Source organism: Rhodotorula paludigena (assembly GCF_050403205.1).
Source record: "Rhodotorula paludigena JCM10292 DNA, Rt_paludigena_JCM10292v1_ctg73, whole genome shotgun sequence".
NCBI classification, from domain to species: domain Eukaryota; kingdom Fungi; phylum Basidiomycota; class Microbotryomycetes; order Sporidiobolales; family Sporidiobolaceae; genus Rhodotorula; species Rhodotorula paludigena.
Genome location: NW_027481385.1, coordinates 23,442 through 43,807, shown reverse-complemented (window position 1 = coordinate 43,807; position 20,366 = coordinate 23,442). Strand labels below are relative to the sequence as shown.

General features: G+C 64.4%; 8 protein-coding genes across 8 annotated transcripts; 4 read left to right on the top strand and 4 right to left on the bottom strand.

Annotated features, from left to right (window-relative positions):
• Nucleotides 1–693: 693 nt before the first annotated feature.
• On the top strand, nucleotides 694–5,124 carry JCM10292_005428 (uncharacterized protein; the record flags this gene model as incomplete). Its single annotated transcript, XM_076652361.1, has 17 exons — nucleotides 694–808; nucleotides 932–1,301; nucleotides 1,357–1,549; nucleotides 1,609–1,666; nucleotides 1,721–1,799; nucleotides 1,855–2,185; nucleotides 2,244–3,102; nucleotides 3,170–3,355; nucleotides 3,430–3,455; nucleotides 3,515–3,602; nucleotides 3,665–3,669; nucleotides 3,729–3,956; nucleotides 4,014–4,040; nucleotides 4,104–4,350; nucleotides 4,409–4,620; nucleotides 4,679–4,708; nucleotides 4,774–5,124. 17 exons carry the CDS (start codon nucleotides 694–696, stop codon nucleotides 5,122–5,124), a joined length of 3,405 nt encoding a protein of 1,134 aa, XP_076502088.1.
• Nucleotides 5,125–5,238: 114 nt separating this feature from the next.
• Nucleotides 5,239–9,338, bottom strand: JCM10292_005427 (uncharacterized protein; the record flags this gene model as incomplete). Its single annotated transcript, XM_076652360.1, has 11 exons — nucleotides 5,239–5,354; nucleotides 5,429–5,577; nucleotides 5,636–5,692; nucleotides 5,765–5,889; nucleotides 5,971–6,098; nucleotides 6,166–6,238; nucleotides 6,321–7,123; nucleotides 7,195–7,297; nucleotides 7,371–7,816; nucleotides 7,900–8,256; nucleotides 8,318–9,338. The coding sequence occupies 11 exons, from the start codon at nucleotides 9,336–9,338 to the stop codon at nucleotides 5,239–5,241; spliced, it is 3,378 nt and encodes a 1,125-aa protein (XP_076502087.1).
• Nucleotides 9,339–9,603: 265 nt separating this feature from the next.
• On the top strand, nucleotides 9,604–12,446 carry JCM10292_005426 (uncharacterized protein; the record flags this gene model as incomplete). Its single annotated transcript, XM_076652359.1, has 3 exons — nucleotides 9,604–10,081; nucleotides 10,139–11,006; nucleotides 11,225–12,446. 3 exons carry the CDS (start codon nucleotides 9,604–9,606, stop codon nucleotides 12,444–12,446), a joined length of 2,568 nt encoding a protein of 855 aa, XP_076502086.1.
• Nucleotides 12,447–12,750: 304 nt separating this feature from the next.
• Nucleotides 12,751–13,233, bottom strand: JCM10292_005425 (uncharacterized protein; the record flags this gene model as incomplete). Its single annotated transcript, XM_076652358.1, has 2 exons — nucleotides 12,751–12,831; nucleotides 12,991–13,233. The coding sequence occupies 2 exons, from the start codon at nucleotides 13,231–13,233 to the stop codon at nucleotides 12,751–12,753; spliced, it is 324 nt and encodes a 107-aa protein (XP_076502085.1).
• A 1,075-nt stretch (nucleotides 13,234–14,308) lies between these two features.
• Nucleotides 14,309–15,613, bottom strand: JCM10292_005424 (uncharacterized protein; the record flags this gene model as incomplete). Its single annotated transcript, XM_076652357.1, has 6 exons — nucleotides 14,309–14,398; nucleotides 14,551–14,986; nucleotides 15,055–15,122; nucleotides 15,181–15,293; nucleotides 15,366–15,440; nucleotides 15,502–15,613. 6 exons carry the CDS (start codon nucleotides 15,611–15,613, stop codon nucleotides 14,309–14,311), a joined length of 894 nt encoding a protein of 297 aa, XP_076502084.1.
• Nucleotides 15,614–15,906: 293 nt separating this feature from the next.
• Nucleotides 15,907–16,408, bottom strand: ELC1 (elongin C; the record flags this gene model as incomplete). The annotated part of the gene is made up of 4 exons (XM_076652356.1): nucleotides 15,907–15,937; nucleotides 15,999–16,230; nucleotides 16,309–16,345; nucleotides 16,403–16,408. The coding sequence occupies 4 exons, from the start codon at nucleotides 16,406–16,408 to the stop codon at nucleotides 15,907–15,909; spliced, it is 306 nt and encodes a 101-aa protein (XP_076502083.1).
• Nucleotides 16,409–16,525: 117 nt separating this feature from the next.
• Nucleotides 16,526–17,540, top strand: EFM5 (protein-lysine N-methyltransferase; the record flags this gene model as incomplete). Its single annotated transcript, XM_076652355.1, has 4 exons — nucleotides 16,526–16,697; nucleotides 16,753–16,825; nucleotides 16,908–17,184; nucleotides 17,280–17,540. The coding sequence occupies 4 exons, from the start codon at nucleotides 16,526–16,528 to the stop codon at nucleotides 17,538–17,540; spliced, it is 783 nt and encodes a 260-aa protein (XP_076502082.1).
• Nucleotides 17,541–18,082: 542 nt separating this feature from the next.
• JCM10292_005421 (uncharacterized protein) lies at nucleotides 18,083–20,026 on the top strand (the record flags this gene model as incomplete). The annotated part of the gene is made up of 7 exons (XM_076652354.1): nucleotides 18,083–18,369; nucleotides 18,434–18,931; nucleotides 19,059–19,146; nucleotides 19,215–19,360; nucleotides 19,419–19,579; nucleotides 19,699–19,739; nucleotides 19,808–20,026. The coding sequence occupies 7 exons, from the start codon at nucleotides 18,083–18,085 to the stop codon at nucleotides 20,024–20,026; spliced, it is 1,440 nt and encodes a 479-aa protein (XP_076502081.1).
• Nucleotides 20,027–20,366: the final 340 nt, after the last annotated feature.

Genomic DNA, 20,366 nt, shown 5'->3' with positions numbered 1-20,366 from the left:
TAAAGCTCCGCTGCTTCGTATGGGCGCAGCAGCTCTCCGCCTGATGTGCACAACTGGGAGACGCTTCCTCCAACCCCCACCTGTGTCAAGAATCCTGACACTCGTGGGGGCCACGTCGCGCTCTTGGTGCGGCAGCGCAGCCTCACTAATCGGCCAATCACAGCGCGACTGTGCCGGTTTTCTCGGAACAGGCAACCTTCGCATCCCAATCACGCCGTGTACTCGCCTTCTTTTGCCGCCTGCTTTGCTGTGATGGATTGCCCCATATTGAACTGAGGTACCCTGAGCTTCACGAGGGGCTTGGAGGCTGTTGACGCATTCAGCGTCCTGCTGAGCAGGAGCAGCGAGACGAGCACGACCTCGTCACTTTGTTGTTCTGGTCTCATTTGTTCCCTCTTGCGCTGCATGCTTGCTCAGTAGCACCGCAAAGCCTGTGAAGCGGAAACTTGAGGGCCAAAGCCGGGCCGCCGGAAGGGCGCGTCTCCGCTCATTTCGGACGCGAAGCGTCCGATCGGAGGCCGGCGGACGCGGCGGACCCTCTTCCCTTCTGCCCACGGCGCGCTTCGACGGGAGCGACGAAGCCGCACTACCTGCTGCTGTCCCTGTGCGCCCTGCAAGACCGCGCAAAGACTCGCGAGTCGCTTTCCTACGCAGCTTGTCCGTCATCGCTTTCCTGCGACCCGGGCCGGCGAGATGAGCGAGAAGGCGGCAGCAAGGGGCGAAGGCGGGCAGAGCGGTCCTGAGAAGGAACACAAGCCGTCTGCTTGGCGCTCGAAGCTTCCCTCGCTTTTCGCTGGACCAGTAAATGGTGCGTCTCGTTCCTCGTGCTGCCCTTGCCGCGACTCGCCTTGGGCGCATATACCTTGGACAGATGTGCAGAGCTGTTTAAAAGCCGCATGCCTGAATATGGGCCGACTCCCTTGACCTGCAGCCCTCTTCCCGACATTCAGCTCTTCTCCTCTGTACGACGAGCCGCCTTCGTTCGTTCTAGACGCCCAAAGGCGGGCAAAATGGCGAGCGCGCAAGCTCCTGCTGCGCGCCATGCTCGTCTTCCTCGGCTCCTTCGTCCTCATGCTCGAGCCGGCCTCCCTACGAGTTCTCGGACAAGCATCCTTCTTCAGCATGATCGTTGCCGTCATGCTCCCGCCTACCTTCGCCGTCCAGCTGTTCATCTTTATTGCGGCCACTCTCGTTGTTGGGCAGTGTCTCGGCTGGGCCTGGGGCTGCGCCGCCATGGCAGCGTCCCTCCGAGCCCGCGACGTCGTCCTCGCTGCGAGTCAAGTTCAGCGGGCGCAGGCTGGGTGAGCGCATGCGAAGTCACAGGAATGACTCGGTGCTGACTGTCAGGTATCGTAGTGTTGCGGGCGCGACAAATCCGGACGTCGAGTACCGACGCGAGATCTTCGAGGGTGTCTTCCTGCAGTGGCAGTCGACCCTCGTCCACGGCTGCTTCCTCGCCGTCGGACTGTTCGCGCTAGGCCTTATCCGCGTCAAGGCGCCCAAGCTCATGCTGCTCAGTATTTTTGCATCTATCGTGCTTGATATCATGGTGAGCGAGGCGAGTCTTCCGGTTTTGGCCAGTCGGCTGACTCGGTTTTTGCGCTGCAGTGCTCGTACGGCCCGTACTTCCCAGTTGCACAGTACACACTTGCGACGACCTTCTTGAGTGCGTCGATGGCCGCGAAATTCCACCGCTCGCGCTAATTTCTCGCTTTCGCAGTCCCGACCGCTTGCTATCTCGCCATCGCCATCGCCGGCACGCTTTTGATCTTTCCCGAGACGCTCAACTACTCCTGGACGTGAGCACAGCAGCCTGCTTCGCTCTGGTGGGTCATGCTGATCACGCTTGGACAGCTTCGACCTCGTCGACAAGTTTCTCGGGCCCGTCTTGCAGCGTTCGCACCTCCACTCTCGCTTCCTCGCGACAGCGCCGCCTTCTACCGAGTCTGCGGATCCTTCCGCTTCCGCCTGGTCCTCTCTCGGCTCCGTTGTCCTGTCGACGCAAGAAGCCATGTCGTCCGCTCTCGAAGGCCTGCTAGGCGGCTTGCCCATGCTCGAGCTCGAGGTCTCGTACGGTCGATTGAGCGCAAAAGACCTCAAGGCCATGGCCGACTCGCTACGCGAGCTGCACGCGCGAAGCGTGGGGCTAGCCGTGCTTTACGCGACTGTGGTGTCGCGCCATCAAGTGCGTGTTGACCGCCGCCGCCTCTTTGATCTCGCCCCACTGACGTTACCTTTGGTAGCGACTCGCGAGTCTCGCCCGAGCAGAGGAGCACGACGATGGCGGCAGCGCAGTGTCGAGCACCAAACACCGCAAGGGACTGAAGGGCGGGCCGGACAAGGCTTACACCGAGACCTCGCGCATGCGACGGGTCCGCGAGCGGTTCGTCACCGCCGAACGCGCCAACGACCACGACCTCGACGCGCTTCTGCCGCTCTTTGAGCATGCCTCGCACGACCTCCGCGCAGCGACCGACGATGCGCTGCAGGCGACCATGGCCTGGCTCTCGGCGCAGAACGACTCGCGCTGGGCTTTCCTGTCGCGCAACAGTGCGCACGAGAGCGATCGCTTCGCCGAGCTGCAGGAGCGCGTGCAGGTACTCGAGCGCCTTATCGAGGAGTACCGGCAGGAGGGGCGCAGCGCCATCGTCGAGCCATTCCGCGACTTCTTCGACCCCGAGACTGGCAAGCTTCGCCATCTGGAGAAGCAAGACGAAGGCGCAGAGGACGGATCGTCCCGCCTCTTCGCGCCAGGCTCACTCTTTACGGTCCTCGCCGCGTCCGACAACCTCGTCGTCTACTCGGCCGCCGTTCTCTCTTTCTCGACCCAGCTCGCGAGTCTCGCTGAGAAACGTCGCCGCAACAAGGTTTGGTGGCCGACCGGTCTGCGCAAGATCGGCAAGCTCCTCGCCGGCAAGGGCCCGCAGACGGCGGGCGTGTTGCCGGATGGCGACGATCCAGACCGTATCCACGATGTCGGCGACGAAGAGCACGAGAACGAGGATGATGAGACCCTGGTGGGCGAACGGGGGGAGAAAAGCGGAAAGGCGAAGGCGGCAAGGAAGGAGAAGACGGTCTTTGAACGGGCCTTTGAATCTTCGGGTGCGTTAACCTGCGACAGGGTTTCTCCTCCGACATCACTCACGATACTATCGATCTTCGTCTACAGCATACGATCCCGAAGCTCGACCACCCCGGAATGCCGCTCAGCGCGCATCGCTCGCCTTCTACCACTTCCTCCGCTGGTGGTTCACGCCCGATGTCATCTTTGCGCTCAAATATGTCGCCGGCTCGATCTGTATCTGGCTGTTCGGCATGTTCCAGTCGACTGCCTTCCTGGCGTACTCGCAGAAGTGTGCGTTCTCTCGGTCGCTTACAGCTCGAGCGCGTGGGCCGCGCGCAAACATTCTCATGCGTCCTTTCTCGCAGCGCTGTGGACCTTAATCACCTTCCAGGTGCGTCGCCTGATTTGCTATGCGTCTCGGAGGGAAGGCTGACCACGACCTCGCGGCAGACCTTCCTCGCGCCGCATTCCGGAGATCAGGTTTTATCGACGATTCAGCGCGTGCTCGGCACCGTTGCAGGACTCGTTTATGGCATGCGTGCGTGTCTGCAACTCCAGCTCCTCTTGGCGCCGCTGCTGACTCGTCTCAACGACCCGCAGTGATCGTGCGTTTCAAATTGTGCCTCCTCTGCTGATGCGCTTGCTTACGACCATCTGCTCCCAGTGGTACCTCGGCTCGGCCCACGGTAATGGCACACGGCCTGGCGTCGGTGCTGCCCTGTTTGTCCTCTCAATTCCGCTCTTCGCCATCCGCCTCTTCGCGCCTCCGACCTCGACGATGATGGGCATCATGACAGCCGTGACAGCTGTCCTTGTGGTAGGCTACAGCTGGCAAGATACTCATCTGCCGACTGTGGGAAACCCGGGAGTTGGCTACAACGTCGCCTGGAGGGTGCGTCGTCCTGTCAGCCCCCGAAGAAAGGTGTGCTGACGCTGTCTCCTTCTACAGCGTGCTCTACTTGTCATCATCGGCGCAGTGAGTAGTACTTGCGCAGCTCGGCGCTTTCACCTGATCTGACAGAGGCTTACCTGCTCATAGGGCGTCGCCTTCGTCTTCATGATCATCCCGCCTCAATCGTCGCGTCGGCTTGTTCGCCGCACGCACGCCACCTGTATCGGGGAGCTCGGTCGCATCTACACCGCCATCGTCAGTGCGTGGTTAAGCGAGGACGAGCTGCACCATCGTGACGGGTCTGTGGAGCATTCGCGCGAGCCGAGCATCTCGGACGGACCATTCTCGCCTGCGTCTCGTCAGGTCGCTCGAGCTCGTATGCTCGCTCTCCGCGGTGCGTGTCGGAGGGTCTCTCGACGAGTCTGTCCCGAGGCTGACGACTCGGTCCGCAGTCAAGCTCAACTCGTCCCGAGTCGCCATCGAACAAGCCGCCTTCGAGCTATCCCTGCGCGGCGACTGGCCCAAAGACAGCTATCACCGGTTGCTCAAGATTCAGCTGGCGCTGCTACAGGCTTTCGCCCAGCTCGGGCAAGCGCTCATCCGGCTCGACCACGACTGGCGCTCACGGCTTGTGCACGAGACGGCCTTCTTGAACCAACCTCTTGTGCGTGTCCTGCGAAGTGCTTCGCCGTCTCGTTTACACTGACACGCTTGTCGCTCAGATCGCCGACGTGACGACGACCTTCACTCTCGTCCGTTCCGCTCGCCTTGGCCTCCGGTCATCCCGTCCAAGTTTTGACCGTCTCGCTTCTCGCAGATTTCGCTCGCTCTGCGCCAAGGCTGCCCCCTTCCCGAAGCGACCCCGGGGCCGCTCCTCGACCGCCTCTTGCAGCACGATCACCGGTTGCGCATCCTCTCGGACGCCTCATCGCCGTCATCCCACGACGCCGCGCCGTCGATCGAAGGCGCGCGCGTGGGCGACTTTGTCCTGACGTGGGACGTCCTGCGCGACGAGCGCTTCGGGACGTACGCGAGCGCGCTGCAAGCGCTCGCGAGCATCTTGCTCGATGCGGACGAGCTCGAGAAGGAGGTCAAGCTCCTCGTCGGCGAGACGAGCTTCCCGGGGTACGGCGGACTGATGGAGAAGACGTTGAATGCGCGGGCGTAGAAGCGGCGTGCTTCGTTACAACAAGATTCGACCTGTATGCGGAGAGACTGCTGCTGCTGCAAGGACTGCGAGACAAAGTAGGGCGTACACACGAGAGAGGAGGGCCAGGTCCGCCTATGCCTGTGACTGCCGCGGGAGCTGGGCTGCACCTTGCGCTTTGGCGTTGACCTGTCCCTTCTTGGTCCCGCCGAGGGACTCGAGGTCGGCCGGCTGGAAGTAGTGCGGTGCGACTGCAGATTGCGCGGGGGAGTCAGTATCCGCCCGTTCCTGTCGAGAGAGGGAGAGAAGCGAGGGAGAGGCGCACCCTCGATGAGCCATTCGGGCTTGATCTCCATGACCTGACGGGCGTACTCGCGCGAGGTCATGACGAGCTCGAACCAGAGGACGAGTTTCGGCGGCGGCTGGTGCTGGAACATGGACGACGACGGGTGAATGTGGACCGTCTGGTTCGTTCTGGAGGTCGCAGAGCGTGAGCCATGCTTGACGCGCGCGAGAGCACAATTTGACGCACTTGACCGTTCGGTACGCATCACCGCTGCGGTTCAGCCGCCCCGAGTTCTGGAAGTACCTGCGCACGAGAACAACAGACCGTGAGCTGCAGCTCCCGTGCGGTGAGCGTGGGGCGGACGGGACCACGCACCCTGCACAGATGGCCTTCTGGATCGGGACAATGTCGCTCGCGTTCGGGTTGGGCTCGACAAAGACCTCGACGCGCTCGCACAGCTGGACGAGCTGATCGCGGATGTCGCGCACGCGCGTGAGGGACTGTGCGGCGGGTTCGACGGCATGCGTCAGCACGACCCGCAAGGCACGCGAAGACAAGCCGGACGGCTTCTGCAAACGCACCTTGACCTGGATAAAGTGCTCGTACGTCCACGAGACGGAGAAGCCCGAGTCCTGCCACTGGTCCCACACATTGAGGAGCATAAAGTGGTCGCCGCCGGGCTTGACAAAGTTCTGCCGCGCCGTGTCGGCTGCGGGCGAGCGAGCGGGTGGCTGAGCTCAGCGGGGCGGCGCGAGAGAGTGGGGGACGGGACGCACCTTCGAGCTTCTTCTGCTTGGGGCGGTAGAAGAGCGAGCCCGACTCGGAGAGCATCGAGACGATGGTGAGGACCTATGTGGGTGCGCAGCAGCATGCAGCGCAGACGGGAGGGATCAGCCGAATGCCAAAGGGCGTAGGAGCAAGCGCGACGCACCTCCTCGGTGCAGTTGTACTTTTCGCTCGCGAGGATGGCCTTGGACAGGGCCGGGTCCATGGGGAACTCTGCCATGCGGCGGCCCATCTTGGTGAGCTCCCCGCGGTCGTTAAAGGCGCCGAGCGCGTAGAGCGAGTCGAGCGCGCGCACGAGCGTGTCGCCCGGCGGGGGGTCGAGAAAGTCGAACCCGATGAGGTCGTTGATCCCGAGCGACTTTAGCATGAGGACGACGGTGCCGAGGTTGGTGCGCTGGATCTCGGGCACCGTGTCCTGCTCGAGCTCGTGCATGAACGCGTGCTTGGTGTACAGGCGGAAGCATTTGCCCGGCCCGACGCGCCCGGCGCGCCCGGCGCGCTGGCCGGCCGCCGCGCGCGAGCACGGCGTGACGACGAGCGACTCCATGCCGTTGCGCGGGTTGTAGGCGTTCTGCTTGACGAAGCCCGGGTCGATGACGTACACGACGCCGTCGATCGTGATGCTCGTCTCGGCAATGTTGGTCGCGAGGACGACCTTGCGCGCGCCTTCGGGCGTCGGCTCAAAGATCTTGGCCTGCATCTCGGTCGGGAGGTTGGCGTAGATGGGGCAGATCATGAGCTCGGCGACCTTGTTGCCGAGCGCGCGCGCCGTCTCCTCGAGCGACTCTTGCGCCGCCTCGATCTCGTCCTGCCCCGTGAGGAAGACGAGGATGTCGCCGCGCGGCTGCGTCGTGTGGATCTGGAACACGGTCGTCACCGCCGCGTGCAGGTAGTTGGCCTCGGGCTGCGGCGTGTACAGGATGTCGACCGGGTACCGCCGACCTGGGACTGGGCGCGGGGGAGGCGGGGCACAAGTCAGTGTCGCCCGGAGTGCTTATAGAACCGATTCAAAGACGCACTGCGGAAGACGGGTGCGTCGTCAAAGTACTCGGAGAACTTGGTCGCGTTGAGGGTCGCCGACGCGATGAGGAGGCGAAAGTCGGGGCGGAAGCGGGCAATGTCCTGCGGGCGGGGCGAGAACGAGAGCTCAGCGAGAGTGTGTGCGTGTGGGAAGGAGGACGGCGCGCGCGCGCACCTTGACGAGTCCGAGGAGGATGTCGGTGCTGAGGGTGCGCTCGTGGGCCTCGTCGATGATCATGCACGAGTAGCCCGCGAGGTCGGGCTCGGTGAGAAACTCGCGGAGGAGCATCCCGTCCGTCATGTACTTGATGCGCGTCTTGTCGCTCGTGCAGTCCTCGAACCGGATCGAGTAGCCCACCTCGGCGCCGACGCGGCACCCGACCTCGTCGGCGACGCGCGCGGCGACGCTCATGGCGGCGACGCGGCGGGGCTGCGTGCACCCGATTTTCTTGCCGTCGGCGCAGTAGCCCGCCTCGTACAGGTACTGCGGGAGCTGCGTCGTCTTGCCCGACCCGGTCTCGCCCTCGATGACGAGCACCTGGTACTGCGCGACGGCCGCGAGGAACGGCTCGCGCCACTGGTACACGGGGAGCGACTTGCGCGTCTCGTCGATCGTTTGCGCTGCGGCGGCGGCGGCGGCGAGGCGAGGGGGTCAGCACCGTGCGAGGACTGAGAGAGAGCACGAGCTCGCGCGCGCGACGCACCTCGCTTCTGCGCCTCGTCGATCTGGGCCTGGAGCGCCGCGTCCTTGGGGTCGACCGTGCCCTCGCCCTCGATGCGGTCCTCCAAGTCGAGCGCAAACTGGATCTGCACGCTCTCGTCAAACACATAGTCGTACTCTGCGCCCTGGTCGACGACCTCGCGGTCCAAAGCGCCCGCGCGCAGCTGCGCCTTGTGCGTCTGCTCGGCCTCGTACTGCTCGAGGTCGGTGACAAACTCGGCGTCTTTCGCGCCCGGGGCGCCGCCCGCTCCGGGTCCGCGGCGGGGCGCGTCTTGGTACCGCGCCGTGAGGAGGTCCTGCTTGCGCTTCGAGTCGATCTTGCCCTGCTCGGTGAAGTACTCTGCAGCGTGCGCACGAAAGTCAGTACCGTTCTCGCCGTCCAGAGACACGTCAAGACGCACCGTCGGGCATCTGGTAGTGCTCCACGCCATCATCAATCGCGAGGCGCTCCTCTGCAAGCCTCAGCAGCTCCTTCTTCCTCCGCAGCTCGTCCTCCTCCCTGCGCGTCAGCCGGACGCCGCGAAAGTCGCGCTCCCAGTCGGCAATCTCGATGCGCAAGAGGTCGAGCTGCTGCTGCTCGCGCTTGCCGAGGTAGGCCTGGCGCGCGCGCCCGCGCAGCGCACGCATCTCGGCCTCGGTGTCGTGCTCTTCCGCAAGGCGCGCGCGCTCTGGGTCCGTGGACGAGGACGCACGCTCGCCGACGAGGCGCTTGGTGCGGTCCTTGTCCTTTTCGCGCATGCGCTGCGCAAACGCGTCGCGCTCGGCGAGGTCGCGCAGGCGCTCCCGCTCTGCGCGCACGGCCGGGTCCTCGTCCGCCTCTTCTCCTTTTCGCGCCTCGTCGTCCTCGTCCTGTGGTGGTGCGTCATCCCCAGCGCGGGTGCGCGTGCGCGCGGCCGAGAGGGAAGCAGCGGTGCGCTCGTCCTCCCTGCGGCGCTTGATCGCGCGCTCGTCCTCGTCCTCGGAGCCCCACGCGCCTTCTGCGCCGGCGGAGGGAGGCGGGCGGCGGCGGGCGGTGCCCTTGCGGTCGCGGTCGCGGTCGCGGTCGCGGGGCTTGTCGCGCTTCGACGAGGAGGAGGAGGGAGCAGCAGCCGAGTCGCCCGTGTCGGCGTCGTCGTCGAGGACGAGGGAGAACTTTTGCCCCTTGAGCTGCTGCTTCTCGCGCTCGGCCTTCCTGCGGGTGTCTGCGTCGGAGCGGGTGCGCGACGAGGCAGCGGGGCGGGGCACGCGGGAGAAGAGGTCGCGGGCGAAGCGGGCGGCGTGGGGCGAGGGCGGGAGGCCGTTGTGGGCGAGGGTGGCGGCGAGGGCGTCGGGGTCGGGTGCGGTCTTGGCGAGGGTGACAAAGTACTGGACGGTGAGCGAGTCGGAGGCGCCGAGGAGGACGAGGAGGTTGTCCGAGACCCACGTCTCGAGGGCCGAGGGCATGCGGGGCGGGGGGTGCGCGGGTGCAGACGGTCCTCGAGTAGAGCGTGTGCTGCAGAGAGAGCGAGAGAGCGAGAGAGCGAGAGACGCTCTAATCGTTCGAGATGAGACTCGACTTGGACTCTGCCGTGACTTTGACGGGGACCTGCTCGTCGCCAGCCAGCGCACTCGCTGCAGCTGCACCCTACTCGAGACTGCCCCCCGCACGGGCACTGCTGCACCCACTCGACTCGACTCGACTCGACCCACCACCGCCCCCTCGACCCGCATGCCGTCGTCGCGCAGGAGCAGGGCCCCGTCCCTCTCGCTCGACCCGGCCGCCCAACCCGCACCCGCACCCGCACTCGCTCCAGCAGCCACTGCCACCCCCGCACCCACACCGCCCGCCACAAAGCTCCGCCTCCAGGTCCTCGACGTCTCGTCCTCGGCCGTCGCCCTCGCCGTCACCACCCCGCGCACCGCCCACCACCACCGCAGCACCGCACACCTCAAGCCCCCCGCCATATCCATCCAGCTCGACCGCCGCCCCTGGCCCCACGTCGCCCACGCCGGCAGCTCGTCCTCGTCCGCCGCCCCCGACGCCCCCGCAGAGACCACCGTCATCGTCTACGGCCTCGACCCCAACCGCGAGTACGAGATCGCCCTCGACGTCGTCGACGGCCCAGACGACCCCGACCACCCGCACAACGCCGCCGCCGCCGCCGCCGCCCCCGACCCAGACGCGACTCCTCTCGCCCTCGCAGACCGTGTGTGCACGCCCTTCTACTCTCCTTTGCAGTACTCATCACAGCTCCGGCACACAGTCCCAGCCGACCCCGCCTCGTCGTCGTTACACCAGCGCACCCGCACCCGCACCCGCAGCCCCTCGCCCGCCATCCTCTCCCACCCCCACCACCCGCACCACCACCGCACCGCGTCCGACCTGCACGCCGCAGCGGCGGGCGACCCAGACGGGCCCCCGCCGCCGTACTCGCCTAGTCCCAGCCCCAGCCCCACACCCGCGCCGCCGCCCTCCGAGTCCGAAGGCGCAGGCGCAGGCGCAGCTGCCGCACCTGCGTCTACAGCGGGCGCCGCCGACTCGCCCTCGACGCCCGACGCTGCGCCCTCGCCCTCGCCCTCGGCCGACCCCTCCTCCTCAGCGTCGGACGAAGCGGCCCTGCGCGCGTCGCTCAAAGCCCTGCGCGCCTCGTCCCGCCGCGCCGAGTCCTCCCTCGTCGTCTCGCTCTCGAGCCTGCGGCGCGCGCTCGAAAAGACGGCCAAGGAGGACCAGCGCGCGCGGACGCGCATCCAGGGGCTCGACGAGGCGATTCGCCGCGCGGGCGAGAGCGAGCGCCGGACGCGCGGCGAGGAGCGGGACGAGGTTGAGCGGCGGATTGAGGAGATGCGGAGGGAGGAGGAAAGGGTGAGGGAGGAGCTCGAGGCGTGGAGGGAGGGGAGGAGGGAGGTCGCGCTCCCGACCCCTCCGCCCCCCGCTTCGGACGACGCACCCGCCGACGACGAGATGCAGCCGCAACCGCAGCAGGCGCTCCCGAGCCTGTCCGAGCTCGCGCGCGAGCTCGACGCGCTCAACAAGCAGATCGAGCGCGCCGAGCGCGCGAGGGAGGAAAAGGCCTCAGAGGTGCTCGGCAACATTGAGCGCGAGATGCACGCCGTAGAGGGCGAGCTGATCCAGTGTGCTATCTCTCTCTCTCTTGAGAGTGTCTCCTCTGGGTGTGGCTCGGAGCGTGTGAGGTGACGGCACTGACGCCTCGGCTGCTCCTTCCCTCCTTACCCCCTCCTCCCCACCGCCGTCCCTTTCGCCCTCCCTCACCTCTCGGCGCCCCGAACGCCCCCCTCTGCACGCTCTCCCCCCCTTCCTTCCCGCCCCCGCCCGCCCCCGCGCCCCGCAGGCTCGACCGCGAAGAATCGCACCGCTACGCCCTCGCGTCGCGCTACCCTCCACCACCCGGCGGCGGTGCTCCCCCGCCGCCGCCCGGTACCACGACCGCGCTTGCAGCCGCGGGTCCCGTCGACCCCGCGACGGGCCTCGTCCCCGTCGTGCCCGTCGTCGTGCCTGCGCCTGGAGGTGCGGCGGCGGGAGGGACGGGAGGCGGTACGAGTGGGCCGTTTGGGTTCCGCTGGGGGCGGGCGAACCGCGCGGCGGGAGCGGGACAGCAGCAGCAGCAGCAGCAGCCGGGAGGAGGGGCAGCGGACCCGCGCTCGTTTGGACGCTTCTTCCGCCGCAGCGGCGGCGGTGGAGGGGGCGCTGCGAGTGCGGCGACGGGCCCCAACGCCATCACAGTCACGACGCTGACCTCGAGCACGGCGTCGTCCTCGGGGGGCGCGCCGCCCGACCTCCTCATCCCGTCGCAGATACCGTCGCCCGCTGCACCGTACCCCGTCCCTCCCGCTCCTTCCGCCTCGACGAGCAACCCACCTTCGCCCTCCACCCTCGGCATGAACGCCGCCGTGGGCGACCGGGCGATGGCAGCGCAGCAATTCGCGCAGGCGCACCAGGCGCAGGCGATGTGGGCCCTCTCCCAGCAGCAGCAGCACGCCTCTGCGGCGGCGTACGCGGCGCCTCCGCGGAGCGCAGTCGCCGCCGGGGCAAGGTCCCGCGCGGGGAGCCTCTCGAACGCTTCGCCTTCCTCGGCGGGCGCGGGCGCGCCGGGGGGGATGCCGTTTGGGGCGCTACAGGGGCAGCAGGCGAGGAGTGCGAGTTCGAGTCCGAGAGTGGAGGGGAGGAGGGCAGCGGCGGGGGCGGGGGCGGGGAGGGGCGCGACGACGCGCAGGGCTTCTGGTGGGGACGTGGCCGAGGGGCGGCGGGACGAGGCCGGGCAGGAGGAGGAGGAGGCGCACGCCGGCGACGACTCGCGCTCCTCGTCGCCCGTCGTCGCGCGCGACGCCACCCGCGACCCGGACCCGGACAGCGCCTCGCTGCGCTCGCAGGCGTCGTCGACCAAGAGCGGCGGCTCGGCGTGGTCGCGCCGGCTCGGGACGAGCTGGAGCCAGATTGTCGGCGGCGCGAGGGGGAGGGGGAAGACGAGCGCTGGGGTGGAGGACGAGGGAGAGGGTGAGGGAGAGGCGCGGGGCGAGGCGGACGAGGGGACGGCCGAGGAGGGGAGGGAGTAGTTTCGAGTGGAGGAAAGGAGCCAGAGACAGACACTGCATCTCTTCTGCTTTTCTCGCGCATGCGCTTCTGTGCAGGGGGGATGAAGTGGGAGACCCAGCGCGCGGAAGCGGAGAAACGTCGATCTCTCAATCTCGTTCGCTTCTATCGCGCCGTGGGCTCGCTTGCAAAGTCACGAATGGACAACAGGCACGACTCTCGACGGAGAGACGCATCGTTCCACGATGTGCCAGGCAGTAACTCGTGTGCGACCCACGAAGGGCAGGCTGCACCGACATTGGACAGATCTCGTTAGAGCGCGGATCGCTACCTCCGGCGACGGTACTGCGCCAACTTGGGCACGCTGTGTGCGGTCGTGGTCGAGAGGAGGGGCTGAGAGCGCGAGCGCTGTTCGCAGCGCGAATCAATGCATCGGTCGGGACGGAAAGAGACAGTCGTAGCGTTGATGAAAGGACGAACCAGGTATTCCTGTACGCAGAAGCAATTTGCGCATTTGGCATGAGCCGGCTTGGAAGCGTATTTCGGTGCCAAAGAGAAGGTACGCACGTCGATCAGGTTGTGCAGCTTGTCGATGAGAAAGTGCACTTCGTTGTTCTCGCCGAGGTCGCGGCGCACGAAAAGCAGCTGCGCGAGCTCGTCACGTACCTTCTCGAGGCCGTAAGGCGAGCACGCGGGAGCGAGCTCGCGATAGTCGTCGGTGGACGTCAGGTGTCCTGCCGCCGCGATGCGCGAAAGGTCCTGCGCTGGGTCGAGACTGCGACTGTTGAGCTGCGCAAAAAGGGAGAGCATGCCTCCTATGACGGTGGCAGCCGGCTTGAGGCAGTAAAGTCTAGTGTAGGGCCCCCGACGAGGCGAAACGGCGTAGGGAAGGGCAACCGCGTCAAGAGCAGCATGCGACGGGTCGAGCAGTCGCTCGAGGAGCAGGTGACGATGCCGAATAGTGACTGGGAGGCTTCTGTAAGAGGTCGAGTGTCAGTGCAAGCTAAAGAGGGCGTGACTGCACAACTTGCATGGGATCGCTGACCGGGCCTGTGAAGGTGAAATGGAAGGCGCATTCGTCGAGATTAGCACTCAACTGACGGATCCAACACGGTGTGAGTATAGGCAATCGCAGCAACCCTGCGGAGCACGCACCATGATGTAGTCATCTGCGCAGAAAGTTGCGAGATGCTGCCGGATCTCTTGATTGCAGGCGTATATGTGGTCTGCACTGGTGATGTAGAGAGGCGTGCGAGGCCAGATGACTGCTTCGAGGCTACAGGCAACGCATGAGCCAGTGTCAACGTCATGCACTGCTGCAGAACGTAACCGCACAAGCGTTTGATCGAGACGATGAAGGGAAGGAATCGCATTGGACGCTACATGCCTCTTTGCGGTTGCCGCAAAGACAACACTGAAGTCCCCTGGAGGCTGGATGTGTGGGCCACCAACCAAGCGCGAGAAGAAGGTCAAGAATGCACCGATGAAGACGAGCTCAACCGTGTCCCTGAGTGTCGGATGATCTTCGAGCGCAGTTTGTGCCGTCCCGTCGAGCCATTTGGCGCATCGCATGAGCGTGGTCAGCGGGAGCGTGCCGTCATCCGCCATCTTGCACGCGAGGCGGATCCGATCAAGTGGAAGTAGGCGAGATGAAGGAGCAGCAAGCGCGGACAAGACTACTGATGCCGCCGCGGCTTTTCCGGCAACCATTGATGTACAGGGGTGAACGTGGCGAAGGCGGAAGGTCCGGACAGGAGTCAAGGAGGAGTTGCAGCGGGGCCTTCTCAATCGACGTATCGCAGCCGAAAGGCGCCCAATGAAAGGCCTGGGTTTCAACGTCGATTTGCAAACATCGATTAACTCTTTGAGCAGGCATGAAGACCGGCTACACCGCGCGAGGGCGGAGGCGGCGCAGCTTGGGCACGCTGAGGGCGGTGTGCTCCGGCACGGGTGCCTTGTTCTGTTCTTCACGTGCCTGTGCGCGTCCAGATAGTATCAGCTCTGCATACTCAGCGAAGACGCAATGAGAGAGACCGAGGACTTGCCCAATCGCGATAGTCCTGCACCACCGCGAGTAGCGAGTCAGCCGCGGCCAAGAATTATGACAGGCAAGCGCGCCGAGCGTACCTTGAGTAAGGCCGTCAGTCGGATCATCCGCAGCTCAAAGTCCTTGTCACTATCCTGCCGCGCTCCGCGGAGTGCGCATTGCGCGCCCATATGCAGCGTCGCAATCTCTCGATGCGGCAGACCGGCGACGAGCTTTTCGAGCTGGTCGAGATTGGCATGAGCGCCCTCAAGTCTGAGCTGCATCATTGTCTCAGGGAGCGGTGCAGTGCTCTGACCGAGAAACTCGACGGCCCAGCTATCGCGAAGAGCGAGCATCATGGCGGCCTCAATGCGGAAGATGGGCAGCTCGTAGACCCAGACCTTGTTCAGCGTCACACGAGGTCGCTCAGTGATCTCTCTGAATGGGAACGGTGCCCATTCTGAGGCCGCGGTCCGCTTGATGAGGTAATTGTGAGCCGGATGGCGGAAGAAGAGGCGGATATTGATGAGGATCTCGCTGGAGGCGCAAAGAGAGAAAGGACAGTTGAGCGGTGCTTGCAGACGGGGCTGACAGAGGGCACACACCCGTGCTGCCCTGGCGAGCGGAAGAGCATGCGGTAGCAGGCGTCTTGCTTTTCGAGTCGGCCCGAAGGCTGGCTCGAATCCCTGCCGATGAGCTATGCACTTGCGTGGCCAGGCAAAGGGACGAACCGGGATGACAATGTGGTCCCGGCAGCACTCCTCGATGTGGCGCGCGACTGTTGTGGCACAGTTCTGCAGGTGTGCCGTATCCACCATGTTCGAGCCGGTGGGGTAGAGGACCGCTTCGAGGCTGCAACGCAGCCCGTCAGCATCTTCAGATGTCGGAGACAAGCAGCAGGCGTGCCTATTGGCACTATATTCCAGCGCAGTGAGCGTCACCGATTCGCCGTTCTGACGCGCTTTCGCTCGGTAGATCGTCTCGAAAGCCCCTGTGTCGGGTCGGGTTCGTGTCAGAACTGGGCAGGAACAGAGTCTGAGGCAGACACGCACCTGCCTGCACGACTGTCACCGTATCTTGCAGTTGCCGGTGGCCCTTCAGCGCGATGTCGACGGTTCCCAGTAGCCAGAAGGCGGCTCGGGTGGCGGCGTCAAAGTGCAGCATGGCGTATCGAGCGCTTTTGCACGATGCGAGTAGAAGCAGAAGAAGGAAGAACACCTCGACGCCATGTCCGGCTGGTGGAAGATCCGCGGGAAGTCCGAGAGCAAACAGGAGCGGGTTCGACGTCCTTCGCAGGCTCGAGCGAAGTCCCGTCAGCGACACGCTCAGCGTTGCGATGCTGAATTTATTCCGGCACCTTGACGCGCGTTCCTGGTCAGGAGGACGTGCTCTGGGCATCACAAGAACAGGCGTTACAACAGGTTGACAGCTTGATACAGCACGACGTCTCGACGGGCTCAGCACTCCATGTAGTCGCTCGCCATAAGCCTGTCGGCGCAGTATAGTCAGCGTGCACCGCAAACGCAGGGCAGAGGAGCGGCATACGCACAGCTCGAGGGCGATTTCGGGCGGCACGCGCTCCTTGAAGTCGGGAATCTCGCCCTTGGTCTCGCGCCAGCGCTCCTTGTACATGAGGTACTCTGCGACCTTTTCGACGATCTCTGCGCGCTGCTCGGGGAGGTGGATGACGCCCGTCTGCGCCTCGAGGAAGTCGGCCGAGAGCGTGTTCTTGACAAATTCGGAGCCGAGCGCGGCGGTGCGCGGGAGAATGAAGCGGTGCCCTGTGTGCTCGCGTGTCAGCTCGGGTGCTGCGGGCGCTGTGGGAGCCTGACGACGCTCGAGGAGATGAAGAGACGAACCGTCTGCCGAGACGAGCGTGACCCACTCGAGCGTGTCCTGTGTGGCTTGATCGGTCAGTGAGAGCTGCTTGGGCTGGCCGAGCATTCTACGCACGCTCATAGCGGCGATGTTGGCGGCTGATCGTGTCGGCAAGAAGTCAACCAAGTTGCGCTCATCTCACTCGCTCTGTCCTCTCGCTATACTCGCTCCTATTCGCGCTCAGTGCAATTGCCAGGCATGGCCGACAACGAGCGAGAAGCCTCGCCCCCACTCCAGCTCGACCCCTCGACCCTCGCCGCCCTCACTTCGTTCCTCGACGAGCGCGCCGACGCAGAGCGCCAGTTCGCAGAGCTCGAGAAGAAGGCCCACGAGCGTCTCGTGGCTGCACAAGAGGGACAGGAGGACGCAGGTGCGCATCGGATCCCGCAATGTCAACTTGGCTCACCTCGTCGACTTGCTTCTAGATGAGGAGCGCATGATGAGCGTCGACGACTTCCGCAAGATGTTTGGCGAAGACTGGCAGCTCAGTCAATTCTGGTGCGTGCCTCGAGGTCTGCCGTCTTGCGGGAAGCACGGTCATCGCTCCGTACGGGTTGCTGACCCTGCAGTATTCCGACAGGTACTCCGCCTCGTTCGCCGACCGCTTCTCCCGCTTCCTATACTCCTTCTGCACACCAACGACCCGCATCGCCTTCCTCTCGTGCCCGACCGCGTACGTCGGCTTCCAGCACACGAACCCGCTCCCTTCCGCGTACCTGTTTGAGTACGACGCGCGGTTCGGGCTTGTCGCGGGCGACAAATTCGTCAAGTACGATTTGGAAGACCCGTTGAACTTCCCGGAGGAGCTGCGGGGCAAGGTCGACATCGCCATTGCGGATCCGCCCTTTCTGAACGAGGTGCGTGCGAGTCGCCCAGCTGGCGAAATCGGGCCTCGAGGGCCGAAAGCTCCATCCCGCGCAGCATGAGCTCGCGCTGACCGACTGCCGCGCAGGTCACGAACCGCTACTTTGCGCAGACGTTGCGCTCGCTCCTCTCGCCCTCGGGCAAGCTCGTCCTCCTCACCTCGACCTCGGTCTCTTCCCTCCTCCCGTCGATCTACGACTCTGCGCCCGTCGGTCCGCTGTACCGCACGAGTCTCGAAGTCGAGCACGCCGGGAGCAGGTTGCAGAACGCATTTGGCGTGTGGACTAGCTGGGAGTGGGACGGCGAGCGCGAGGGGGTCAAGGTGGTGGGTCTCGAGAAGGGAGCATAGAAGATTTGCACGCGTGTGCATTATGTGACTAGCACCCCATAGAGCTGCTTCGGCCGCCGATGTCAGGCGAGCTTGCACCGAGGAGTGACCGCTGCGTCAGACAGCTCACACTCCGCAAAGCCATTCGCTCGTTTATCTGCGTTCGGTTCCTCGCTCTTCTCTGCAATTCATGCGCAGACTTGCCCTTCGCATTCTCGCGCACGAACGCCAGCAGCTGACGTGGCGGGGTCTCCGCACTGATTTCGCGCATCCCCCATCCGCCTCGCCCCACTTGACCTCTTGCAAGGGCTCGCGCTCGCTTCTCGGCGTCTCTGGTCCCATGCTGCGTCCTGCAACAGCTTCACCCCGCTCTCAGCACCCCACTTCCTCCTGCCTCTCGGCCGCATCGCTCCGTATCGTCCCCACTGCCCACTTTCTTCACCTCCTTCCATCGTCTACTGCAAGACCCTCTTCTCGCCGGCTGTATTCTGCTCGCGCGGACGCTGCAGCGTCTCGTTGTACTCCTCTGCGCCGTCAACGCCATCAGCAAGCTGCGACCTGCCATGAGCCCTACGCATTCCTACGACGACAAGATGCTTATCGCAAAGGACGGCCTCGCCGACGCAACCGTCTACACTGACGTCGAGCGCTCGACGCCCGATGCATCAGCCTCCGGCGAGATTGACGCCGTCTTCGGCGCGCGGCAGGAGAAAGGGCCCAACTATCGCGCCGTCGGATGGATCTCTACCGCCATCCTGCTCGCAAAGAGCCAGATCGGCTTGGGCGTGCTCAACATTCCGGCAAACTTTGCGACGCTGGGGCTCGGACCCGGCATCATCCTCCTCCTCACGTGCGTGACGCTGTCCTTTCTCCTGCTGTCCGGATGAAACCTGACTGACGCCCGAGCCACACAGGGTTGCCGCCATTACCACCTGGAGCGACTATGTCATTGGTATCTTCAAGCTTAACCACCCGACCGTGTACTCCGTCCCCGACTGCGGCGAGCTCATCGCAGGCCCCATCGGGCGCGAAGTTCTCGCCGTCACGCTCTGGATCTTCCTCAACTGCGTCGCGGGCTCGTCGCTCCTCGGCATCTCGACCGCGCTCAACGCTATCTCGCTCCACGCGACCTGCACAGCCGTCTTTGTCGCAGTTGCGGCAATCGTCGTCATCCCGCTCGCTTCGATGCGAACCATGGGCCACGTTCAGTGGGTCGGCTGGGTCGGCATGGTCTCGCTCGTCGTGTCGGTCCTCCTCGTCGTCATCGCCATCGGTGCGGGCGGACGACCAAGTCCGGCGCCGCAGGAGGGACCGTGGGATAAGGACATCGTCTACTGGGGCAACCCGACGTTCGGAGACGCCATGTCGGCAATCGGGAGCTACATCTTTGCCCTGGCTGGCACGCCAACCTTGTATGTTGCTTGCTTGCCCTCCGCTCCTGCATCGAGTCGCTGACGTTGTCGCTTCCACTCCCTCCTCGGTTGTGTTCGCCTGTTTCGCTCGCTTGCTAAACTGCCACTTTTTCGCCTCTGCTTTCAGCCTTCCCATTGCTTCCGAGATGCGCGGCCCGAAGGACTTTCCGAAGGCCGTCATCGCATGTCAGTCCTTTGTGACGGCGTGGTATGTTGTGCGTGACGTCTCGCCTTGACTTCACCATCCAGGGATCCGCACACTGATCCGATCGGTCCCAATCAGGCTGTTGGGACGGCGGTGTATATGCTTGCTGGGCAGTATGTCGCTTCGCCTGCGCTCGGTACCGCCGGCGTCCTCATCAAGCGCATTGCCTACGGCCTCTCTCTCCCGGGTCTCGTTTCGGTCGCGGTCATCTACTGCCACCTCTCGTACGCATACTTTCCCCTGATCACGCTGGCGTGGACGCTGAGACCGTCCCGTTTGCAGTGGAAAATACCTCTTTGTACGCCTCCTGCGCGGAAGCCATCATCTGAACCACCCGACTGCGACGCACTGGATCACGTGGATCGCTTGCGTCCTCGCAAGCGTCCTATTCTCGTACATCATCGCCTCCGCAATTCCCGTATTCAACGGGCTTGTCTCCCTGGGTGCGTTCCGCTTTTCTCCTTGTTCCGTGTCTTCCTCCTTTTGTCACTTTGCCCCGCCTCTCCCGCGTCCTCCGTGTCGGCTCTCAGCCTATTGAAGCGTTTCTTTGCTGTGCAAATAGTGGGCGCAATGTTCGGCACGCCATTCTGTACTTCGATCATTGTGCGTTCCTGCTTCTCCCTGCGGTCATGCCTTAGCAGTGCTTGGCTGACCGGCACAACCTTACCCAGTCGGTTCTCTGGTTCTTCGATCATTGGTCCTTGCGCCACAACCCCGCTCGCAACACCCTCTCGTACAAGATCCGCTTCGCTCTCCAGGTCTTCATCTTCGTCGCCGGCATCTTCATCACGATCGGCGGGTCATACGGCGCCATTGTCGACATCATCCGCACGTACGGCAACAGCGGAGGGAGGGCGTGGTCGTGCGCGGACAACTCAGGCTCGGTTTGAGCGAGTGGGCGGCGGTCTTCGTCATGTCCTTTTTGCTCCTTGCCACGACTTCGTTCCGTTTCTGGTCCTCGGTTTCGCGATGTTTCCTGTCTTTTTCTGTGCTAGTGACTGCAACTGAATCAGGCCTTACTCCTCCAATGACAAGCTACGGCACTCTTCTCGAGTCTGAAAGCGAGGCCGCAACGTCGTGACAAGCCTGATCTGCGCTCCTTGAAGAGCGGAGTGCAGCGCTTTCTTGTGTATGTGAAGTGCGCCTCTGCGCTCCTCAGCTCAGCATCTGTCCCTTGTCAAACCTCAGCGCCAAAGAAGTAACACCGGACTTGCACAGCACACAACAGTT